The sequence below is a fragment of the Ictalurus punctatus genome, chromosome 16 (assembly GCF_001660625.3).
Source record: "Ictalurus punctatus breed USDA103 chromosome 16, Coco_2.0, whole genome shotgun sequence".
In the NCBI taxonomy this organism is placed as follows: Eukaryota; Metazoa; Chordata; class Actinopteri; order Siluriformes; family Ictaluridae; genus Ictalurus; species Ictalurus punctatus.
In genome coordinates this window covers 1,403,666-1,414,753 of record NC_030431.2, presented here as the reverse complement: position 1 = coordinate 1,414,753, position 11,088 = coordinate 1,403,666, and the positions used below count along the sequence as shown (strand labels likewise).

The 11,088-nt window shown below is 40.6% G+C and overlaps 1 protein-coding gene across 1 annotated transcript; it reads left to right on the top strand.

The window, feature by feature from the left end:
• The first annotated feature begins 504 nt into the window (after window positions 1–504).
• Window positions 505–8,638, top strand: opn4xa (opsin 4xa). Its single transcript, XM_017488405.3, has 9 exons — window positions 505–1,176; window positions 1,800–1,933; window positions 2,051–2,254; window positions 2,729–2,900; window positions 3,150–3,311; window positions 4,367–4,474; window positions 4,586–4,760; window positions 5,669–5,815; window positions 5,936–8,638. The coding sequence occupies exons 1-9, from the start codon at window positions 1,049–1,051 to the stop codon at window positions 5,999–6,001; spliced, it is 1,296 nt and encodes a 431-aa protein (XP_017343894.2). The 5' UTR covers window positions 505–1,048; the 3' UTR covers window positions 6,002–8,638.
• Window positions 8,639–11,088: the final 2,450 nt, after the last annotated feature.

The window sequence follows — 11,088 nt, the reverse complement described above, 5'->3', positions numbered from 1 at the left end:
AAACGCGAGTAGACTCGAGTTGAGTTTCAAGTTTCGACGTGTTTCAACTCAAAAAGTCACACGTCACAAGTTCTACAAGTCAAGACAATCGATTACTTCAAGTTTGAGTTTTTAAAAAACGTACAAACTTGAGCTCGATATCCAAAACGCGCCACGACAAGCGGAGTTAAAGAGAAGGAACGGGTTCACATGACGTTTTACAGTAGAAGGTGGAGGAAATCGGTGCATCAAGATGCGCAAGAAAAAAAAAACCTTTTGTAAAATGTATCGGACGTATCAAGTTTCTAAGATTTTTTTCCCTTTAATTAATTAAGTATGCAAATATATTCATGTTTATTGAGACAAAACCTCATTCGCATAAATATTACAGATGTTCGTTGAAAAATACATATTTGATACGACGAAAACGCGAAATATCTGCAATCCGATTTCTTTCTTAAAAATTAAATGATTAATAATATGGATAACTGTAAATTAAAGAGTGAATGCGAATGCTGTTGATGTTCCAACTTGCTACACCAAACCCTAATGTTCCTAACCACAACATGATGGCTTTTACCCCTTGCTAGATGTTGTGGCTGCTCTCTCCTACAAAGACTGTGACTGCTTTGAGTGTTATTGATTTGTCCCGGTACTTTGGGGACGATTGATGTAACATCACAAAACCAACAAAAGAACAGAAGATGTTTCCTTTATTCAGGTGCATTATTTTGTGCCAATTGCAAGGTTTCAACTTGCTTCCTGTCACTTAAATGAGTTTGAAAAGTTGAAAAGGTCTCACACGTTAGTGTACTTGCTTGTCAGCACATCATATGTAACATCATATGTAACATCATATGTAACCTCGTGTTTACTGTATTCTTGTATAACTGGAGAGAGAGAGAGAGGGTGGGGAATCACTCAGAGAGAGAGAGAGAGAGAGAGAGAGAGAGAGAGAGCGAGCAGGTGAAACATCAGCGCGAAAGGGAGCATGAGGCAGTATTCTGATTGAAAGCACTAGTGATAGATTGTCTGTCGTCCGTATTTGCTGTTACAGAACGACTTGGACATGGATCGAGGTTTCTACAGAAAGGTGGATGTTCCAGACCACGTGCACTACATCACGGCTTCCATCGTGGCGGTCATCGGGACTGTGGGCGTCATCGGGAATGCACTCGTTATCTACGCATTCTTCTGGTAGGTCAACTTATCTTAGACTCGTCTGAATGGCCATAGCAGGAAATCTTAATTCGCATAGAATGCAGAATATGCAGTTTTACTTCAGAGATAATATCATTGCAAGCCATCACAAATAAAGGTCCCGAGCTGTACTTTTCCTTAGGATCTTTTACCTGGAAAGGTGTGTGTAACCTGTAGCTTTTAGAGCACTTGTAGTGCAGCTTTTAGGGTTTGACGGTTTTCGTTTCTGCGACATTCCGTGAATGGATTCTTAATGGAGGACTTTGGAATGCTCATCAGCAGATGATTACTTGAGGAGCTTCAGTGTGTGTGTGTGTGTGTGTGTGGGTGGGTGGGTGGGTGGGTGTGCGGGGGGAGGGGGGTGTATGATTGTGTGTAAGTGACTGCTGCTCCATGTACATGTACTTCAAATAAACCGAATTACAAGAATCGACAGCCTCGGATTATTTTGGTATTAGGCTCACAAGATGGAGACAGCTAACAGTGATGGACATTCCTACATGATACGCTTACCGTTAGATTACAACACCATTAAATAATATGACTCCTAAAGCGATTAAAGATCTTAACAGATGTAAAATTCGTCATCAGCAGCTGTATTTTCCCATTTTTCCTTCCAGTAACAAGAAACTACGCTCTCCACCCAACTACTTCATTATCAACCTTGCTGTGAGCGACCTCCTCATGGTCAGCACTCAGTCGCCCATGTTTTTTGTCAATAGTTTGTATAAGGAGTGGGTGTTTGGAAAAACAGGTACTATAAAAACGTCTTCGAACCGATCAGATAATCTTTCATATCGAAAGTGTTTTTTTTTACTGAACTCCCAGAAGGAATTTCTCACAGGTTTTTCTGCATGGCTTTGCTGTTTAGGGTGTGAGATCTACGCCTTCTGTAGTGCCTTGTTTGGCATCACTTCCATGATTAACCTGGTGGCCATCTCCATCGACCGCTACATAGTAATCACCAAGCCACTGCAGGCGATCGGCTGGAACTCTAAACGCCGGACGCTCATCAGCATCCTGATAGTGTGGATTTACTCTCTGGCCTGGAGTTCAGCACCCTTACTTGGATGGAGTAAGTGTTGGCAGCCATTTTGTGTGCTTCTTGCTCACTCTGTTTTGCTTCACGCACATATTTGTGGTTGACTATCAAGTTTCATTGGGCATTTTCTTTAGATTTTCAAGAAATACGCACCTTAGATACACACGCATAAAAAAAAAAAAAAAACTAAGGCCAACGAAAGCCACCAGAACATCTTCACTGGACTTTGGTATTGATTCTACAAGTCTCTGGGACCGTACTGGAGAGATCAGTACTCTTCTTCCAAACAGTATTCCTTCATTTGCTCTTTTGTCGATCCAAAATCTCTTGCTGGTCTTCAACCTGGGTTGAGATCTGGTGACTGCGAAGGCCCTAGCATATATTTTAGCATTTCTATGCTCATCAAACCATTCCGTGAGCCTGCTATTATCCAGAATGTATATAAACGGTACAAACACGTCTCCGGTGTCCAACGTGAACAGATCATTTGTGTTTTCTTACCGACAGGTTCCTATGTACCAGAAGGCTTCATGACTTCTTGCACGTGGGATTATGTGACGTCAACTCCAGCTAACAAAAGCTACACGCTCATGCTGTGCTGCTTGGTCTTTTTTGTCCCCTTGGGCATCATATCGTACTGCTACGTCTTCATGTTTCTAGCGATTCGTAACACGAGCAGGTAAAGGTATAGAAAGCATGCACATCATTTTATGCATTAGGGGACGCACAGCAGGGTCTAAAACTGGTTCACTACTAAGAACTTCATTTTTTTTTTTTAAATAGTTATTTAAAGAAATGTACTTTTACTTGAGAATATCATTCATATGTACCGAACATAAACGCACATGGTAGACCGTCGTTATATATTTATGGCTGGTTTCTCTAACAGTGAAAAAGCTTACGTGACTTCTTCACTTCATGCTTTCAGAGATGTCGAGAGCCTGGGGACCCAGATGAGGAGTACCACACTGGTTCAACAGCAGTCTATAAAGAGAGAGTGGAAACTGGCAAAGGTCGCCTTTGTGGTCATTGTCGTGTTTGTGCTGTCCTGGTCACCTTACGCCTTCGTTACTCTCATCGCCTGGGCAGGGTAGCTATAGATATCTTTTGTTGTTGTTGTTTGTTTGTTTTGTTTGTTTTGTTTTTTTGATGAGATTCAGTGCACAACATTGTTCTTTAAAGACGTGATGCACAATTGACAAACTGGTTTATCTGACTTCTTTTATCCAAACATGTTTGCGCTTCCTTACTCATGGTAAGCCTTACACAGATCCCACGGCTAGTACTGTAAATGCCAGGTTCATACACACGCAGAAGTGTTGAAATTATGTGATGTGAGTTGACGCATAACAACAACCAGAGGCACAGTCTGCCAGACCATGTCTGACCGACTTACATCAATTCATCATCCGGCCACAAAGTAAGCGGTAAACATGGCAAACAGTTTATAATAAACCGGAATGGATTGAACTAGAGACTAAACGCTTGGTGTTCGCCAAGGACCGGCTGTCCCGAGGAAAGTCCGCTCCAGTTGTCACTTTCACATGGGGACAAAAAAAAAATCCAACATCTAAACTTTCAGGCACTTAAAAAAAGCCTCTTGTAGTAATATAGTCGAGTATAGTGGTGTCAGGAGGTAAATTCTGCCGGTTTAAACCTCTAGAGTGCAGACTAATGGAGCAGAACGATAAGCAGCAAGGCTGACCAATGCAATTAAAATTTTCCTTACTTGGTTTTATACAGTTTACAATTGAGCGGTTGAGAGATAAGGGTCTTGCTCAAGGACCCAACCATAGAAGCTTAACAGCGCAGCAATTTGAACTCACAATCTTGGGCTCACGACCTTCCGTTTAGTAGACACAGTGCTTTAACAACTAAGCCTGCAGACTCATAGAACGAGTCACCGTTATCAACAATTTGTAAACAAACAACGCGTTTTTAATCTGTGTATCATTAGGTTTAATCTAAGTGGAGCGTCCGGCATAGAAGGTATCCCAGTGAACGGGTCGGTACTATAGAAACGATCCTGTGATTTACATGACGGCACGTCGGATCTGTTGCTATAGAAAATGAACACCGTCTAACAAACGGGATTCCCTGTGGTGTTACAGCTGAAGAAAATAATTGCCATTTTCTACATTTCAGGTATAGCAGCATCCTGACACCGTATTCCAATGCAGTGCCTGCAATCATTGCCAAAGCCTCTGCCATTTATAATCCTTTCATCTACGCCATCATTCACTCCAAATACAGGTTCCCACCCACTTCTTCAGCTAAACAGAGCTGTGACTGATTTGAACATTTACAAACTGCATTCGTGGTCTTCTTTGTCTCAATCCTGCTCTTTAATACCTGGATGTACAGGGACACTCTGGCTGAGCAGGTTCCGTGTCTGCACTTCTTGAACAAGCGTACTCGTAAGCAGTGCGTCCCCGGTTCGAACAGTGGTTTTTCGTTAAGGAATTCGGTGCTCAGCGTGCAGTCATCGGGGTCAAAGACAAAGTTCCACTCGGTGTCTTCAGTGCTCACTGGACACACGGTAAGTTCCATGATGATTTAGTCGCTTTGTTCCTTCATCCACAACGGCTGGTTTATTTTGAGTAGATTTTTTTTTCTTTCTAGACGGTCTGCTTCCAAAATGAAGCAATGGCGTGCTTATTGCTTATTGATAGTGTTGGGCAATAGTATTACAGCAAGAAGCAAATGTATTAGCTACTCCAGTAGCAAGGTGATAGTGTGAATACTTTGTCAATCACGTAGCTTGTAAGAAGTCAACTTATTCAGTCGTCCAGTGCGGGGGATTTGTGAGAACTAAAGTGCCATCGTCAGTGCAGGCCGTCCAGGTTGAGGTCAGCTAGATCATTATCACTAATTCCAACTCTTCGACGTGTTGTACCATTTGAACCTTCACACTAACTGTTCCTCAGTGGTGGAATGCACTTCCAATCTCAATCCGGGCCGCAGAATCTCTCACCGTCTTCAAAACCCAACTAAAGACCCACCTCTTCAATGAACACCTAACCAACTCATAATAAATAAATAAATAAATAAATAAATAATAGACTTACACCTCTACTCTGCACTTTGCTTCTTCTGGAATTCAATTAATAGATCTCGTATGGTAGCACTTATTGTATTGTTCTCTGCTTGATATATCGCTTTGCTTGTATCTTCCTCATTTGTAAGTCGCTTTGGATAAAAGCGTCCGCTAAGTGAATAAATGTCAATGTAATGTCAATTTGAAGTGTCTGAGTGTGAGAAGAGCGGCCAACTTGCAGATTTTTATAAATAGCTAGAGCTTTTAGGGACAGATTCTAGTTCAACATTTAACATGGAGGTAGCCCATGGTGCTCACTCAGAGTCCCTCCGGGACAATTTCTCAAATTCTCCTACATTGTTCGTTCGTTGTTCATCTGTGTACTATATCTACAGTATTTCGTCCTGCAGGTTTGTAGTGGTGTTATGTTGGATCCGTTGGCCCAGCAAGCTCCATTGCTCAGCAGTTCCCAATCAGCTAACCAGCTCACGGAGGAGGAGCAGAGACATCAACTCCGGCTGGAAATCAACTTCAAGGACTTCCTGTCTCAAGAGAAGGTGAGGTACTGGTTCCAGTTGGAGTATCAGAACGAGTCCATTCTGTCCCGCTGATTTGATTTAAAAGTTTCTGGATACCAACAACAAATAAAATAATCCATAACTTTGTCCAAAACACAGCCAGCCATCAGCAGTCAGTCACTACCCGGCCACTCAGGGAATGATCTGCTTGAGGATACAAAGTAGAAGAACGAGAAGCAAGCTGCCCAGACTGGAGATTCCAACCTACTGCTGGAATGGTTCCCAATCGTTTCCTTAAAGCCTCTGGAGATTCCTCACCTTCACTGAACACGATCCTAATCCTTCTCATCCAAATCTGTGGTATATATGTTGTAAACAAACTCTAGAACTAACTCTTTGGAGGCCAAATCTGTACCACCACACGTTCATACAGTACACTCTACTACTCCTATGCTGAATTTTGAGTGGAGACCACATCTGTACCAACACATGTTGATTTACTCCACTACTCTTAAGCCGAACTTTCTGTCGGGACCACATCTGTGCCACATGTTCATATACGGTACTACACTTTTGCTGTCAGTATTGATGCGTCCCTAGTCATATCGACTGCGTTTCATAACGTTTTGCCCCGTCCCACACCACGCCACACCTTTCACCTGCCACAGCTACGTGGGTTTGAAATCCTCTCACGAGTAAATGGCAATGCGATGATGAAAAGGTCCATCACTTTGGACTTTAGCCAATCTTCTCACACTGATTTCATTCAGGAAAACGGAAACCCACGACAAGAACAATATATAGTATGGCAATATACTTATCACAGCAATCTCTGGAACATTTTTCAGAGTAACAGAGAAGTCCAAACCTTAAACACAACTTGGTTATTTTTAGCATTACCTTACCTGGCATGACTTTTTTTTGTTTTTACGTATAAATTTCCTTTTTTTTTTTTTTTTAAATACTAAATACGATTATTTCTTCCTCTTTTTTTTCCATTTTCATTGTTGTTTTATTTCTATGCTTTTTTTTTATTGTTTTAAACCACTTTAATCTGTAATATTTAAACGACAGCGTGCTAGATACATTTATCGTGGCTGACTGAAATCTCTGAAATACGTAGACGTATTGAAGCACAAGTACCAAAACATGCGAGGAGAGGACTGAAATTGAAGTGATTTTTATTCCTAATTTCTTTGTGGTTATAACACTTTTTTTTTTTTTTCAAAACAAGTTAAAACAGTGGGAACAGTGGGACACCAGGGTTGTAACACAAATCACCTTCTTTTTTTTTTTCGTTTACAGACAAAAATATATTTAAATATACTGAAAATTGTCAAGGGAGCATGACTCGAGAGTATACAAAGTTGTATATAGTGGCTTAGTGGTTAGTACATTCGCCTCATGCCTCTAGGGTCGGGGGTTCGATTCCCACCGTGGCCCTGTGTGTGCGGAGTCCGCATGTTCTCCCCGTGCTGCGGGGGTTTCCTCCGGGTACTCCGGTTTCCTCCCCCAGTCCAAAGACATACATGGTAGGCTGATTGGCGTGTCTAAAGTGTCCGTAGTGTGTGAATGAGTGTGTATGTGATTGTGCCCTGTGATGGATTGGCACCCTCTCCAGGGTGCCAATCCTTGTACCCCGCCTTGTGCCCCATGCTCCCTGGGATAGACTCTAGGTTTCAATCTGTCAATGCCCTTGTTCTCTTCTGGCAGGGAGAATGAGAACAAAATGAACAAAAACCAAACACTCTTCCCTCGTGTTCACACCCTTATCACGTTTGTAATTTATGTGACTATGTGTCTAACTTTGGAAGAGGATCGCCATACAGTATAGGAGTGACCCTCTATATATGCAATGGGAAAAAGCAGTTTATTTGTGAGGTCTGATACGTAAACCAGTACGCAGTATTTCTCACACACTGCTTTGTGACGTTTGCTGGGAAACTTATTTTAACTATTTCTTTTGCTCCATTTGAATGATTGCAGATGTTGGTTTAAAGGTCCGGTCAGTTTATATGGCAATGAAATATTCTGCAATACGTTCTGAAATGTGAACACAGTATATTAGTGTTTTTGTACGGGTTATGCGCCAAGCATCACTCAAGCCAGAAAAATCATTTACTGCATTAGTTAACATGAACAAACCATGAATTTCAGCATTAATGTACTGTACCGTAATCCTGAGGCTTGTACCGTAATCATGTTTACGAAATATGCTGTGTTACATGATGTCATTTAAGTACTGGTTCCCAGTTTGTCCAGTTTCTTTTGGTTTCTGATGAGACTGATCAGGGAACAGTGTATAAGCTACTGTATGTATGTTAGGCACTATGTTACTCATATCACTGTATGCAGGATTGTGAGTCTGCATAAAATATACATCGTGCACTTGAGAATACACTTTATATTACCAGTGACGACTCAGTCGGACTTTCTTGTCTTGTTTTCTTTGTGTTTGAATCGACCTGGTGTGAAATATCCGCTGCATGATCATCATCATGTATTTCAGTGTCACGTATCTTCTCACGACTCGACAGTTTCGCTAGACGATATCCTTCCACGTGAACGTTGTCACCAAACGTTGTTTCTAAAATTGTTTATGCTATCCATCAGAACAGCTCTGAAAGCTGTCACTATAGAACTGAAAACATACACGATATGGCCAAAAGTGTGTGGACACGTGCCAATCACACCTATATGTGCTTGCTGAACATCCCATTCCAGGTATAGTCTCTCTTTCTTTTGCAAGAACTTGACAATATGCTTTATTATCTGACAACAAATTGGCATATCTGTGGTAGTGAGGGGCTGATGTAATGCTTTTCCGACTGGCACAAAAACAACACTGAACATTGCTTGTTCAGTGATGCAGCATGGCCTTATGGGATATCTGGGGGGGGGGGGGGGGGTTTATTAATATCTATGGGTTTTATTTTTTTTAAAAAATCAATAAAAAAAGCAATGAAAGTATTTGGATTAAAAAGAAATCATTCGTCAATGTTTCATTTGACCAACAGGTGGCGCCACTTGGCTGCATAATAAAAGGTTCTTCACAGCTCGAAGGAAATTAACTGGAACAATAAATCCATAAAAGGAAAAATATTTGCAGTAATTTCAAAATATAAACCATATGATAATAGTTCTCATATGTTTCAGCTTATTTTTTGTTGTGGTGGTGGTGGAGGGGGGGGGGGGGGGGGGGGGGACCCTTTGTTTCCATCAGCTGAGACTGGCATGCCAATCTGCTCACTCTTTAACACTGAAGGGAAGATTTACTTCACCATGTAGGGACTGGAAAAGCAGCTCACTAACACTGACCAGTGGCATCAAGCAGCCTGCAGGTTTCTCAGATACCAGCAGTCCTGATTTTCATTTGAAGTCAAGTTAAACCACTCAGCAAGTTTATTATTGCTTTGGAATTATGTGGGCTTCTGCATGAATGACTTCATCTGTCCTAAAAAAAAAAAAAAAAACCCAAACCAACAACACAAAGAACCATTTAATGAACACGTGACATTGAGTGTGCTACTGGTCCTTATCAATTATTGCGCTTGTTCCAATATGTTATCTTTTATTTATTTATTTATTTATTTATTTATTTATCTTAATAGTAACAGGCATTGTATCAGTCTTCTAACTTTAAGCAGCTGTAACTTTAAACTTTCTGCCATGGGAAAGGCTTCAGGATGGAGGGCTTTGCGGTTTCTTGGTGAAATGACAAGTTGGTTCTCGTCGTCTTGTTTATGAAACAAACAAACGGAGAAAAAAAAAGTGAGGCCACGAAGGAGTGACTGCTTAAGAATAAGCGATAAGACGAAGTAGCTTGTTTCGTGGACATTCAACGACATTAAATGTAACTATAAACGGATAAAAAGTACAAAGTTTCGTTCTATAATTAATAAATAAGCTGTTATGTCAGCTAAGAGGAATAAAACACTTTGGGACATGCAGTTATAGGAAAGTAATCAACTTCAGGGTGACTCTGTGTCAGGCTGTATCAGACTACCTTGTTATCTTTTGCATGCAGAAAACCCTTTTTTTCCCCCATCATAGATCTGTAGTTTGTTTATTGAAACATGGATGGTATCTTCATTTGTCTGGGAAGTTCAGTTCTTTTCTGTGAGCACAGTAACACCCTCAGTACTCTCTCTCTCTCTCTCTCTCTCTCTCTCTCTCTCTCTCTCTCTCTCTTGCTTGCTTGCTTGCTCAGTGTGTGTGTTTATTTAGGCCTGTTTTCATCCGCTGAGCTGTTACTTGTTGAGTTGATTGATTACCTGTTTTTCCCATCGCGACCTAGGCTATTTTAAATCATGGTTTGCGGTCCATGACACATCTAGCATCCATCTGTTATATGAAAGCATGGATAAATATCTGCAGAGATCTGCAGAGAAAATGTACTATTATTATATCTGTGAAGAATTATATATAAATTTATTGGCAGATTATGTAAATGACGGGAGATCTTCCAGCGAGGAAAATATAGTATAACAGTTCTAAATAAGCTGTGATTACTGCATTCGCCACTCTATCAGTCTTTCCTCTCACCGCCTTGACGCCAACCCTAGAATCTTTTTATTCCTCTGTTATAAAAGTCTGGTTCTGTAGACCTGGTTAAGATGATTCAGTGTTTACAGATGATGTATATGAGCAAAATATGAGTAAGATGAGTAAAAAAAAAAGATGATGAATAATAAATGCAAACTCAGTATAAGCTTTAAAGTACAATCGGCATCTAATTTTCCTATTAATTATTATTAGTTATATTTGTCCTATTATTAATTCATTAATAATTGCTCTATTACTTCTAGACACTTCCACAATGGTAAATATAACATGCTTGTCTGTTTTCTACAAAGATAGAGCTGACATACTTGGTCCAAGCTGTCAAAGATGATTTTTGTGGCTTTTCTCTTTGAACTATTTAAGGTATTGGGGTCACATCCAACAATGTTTGACGCCTTGACCATTTCTATTTGCATCCCCTTGCTGTAAATCAGTTTTCTCTTAAAGTTTCATTTCGTTCTCGCAGCACTTCTTAAAAAAGCTTCTCACACTCCTGTCATGTCTATAGGTGACTTAATTACATTCTTTAATTGTGACTTAATTCTTGTGTAGGAGTACTCTGTGAATCCTTTCTTTGCCTGTTAGCCATCATGAACGTCTTTGAAAAGCACTTTATATATTAAGAGCAGGTTGTTTAGCCACTAGCCATGGCTCGGTGTAAGCCGAGCTTCATGGTTATTTGTGTTAGTTCTGAACTTTTTCCCTGAATTGAAGATAATATTAGGTTTCGAAAAGGAGAACTCAACTGA

Bases quoted from the DNA above. Each gene is read 5' to 3' on its own strand.
- opn4xa (XM_017488405.3), top strand. From the start codon at position 1,049: ATGGATCGAGGTTTCTACAGAAAGGTGGATGTTCCAGACCACGTGCAC. The intron at 2,255-2,728 runs GTAAGTGTTGGC...TCTTACCGACAG, and splicing joins AGCACCCTTACTTGGATGGA to GTTCCTATGTACCAGAAGGC. The intron at 3,312-4,366 runs GTAGCTATAGAT...TCTACATTTCAG, and splicing joins ACTCTCATCGCCTGGGCAGG to GTATAGCAGCATCCTGACAC.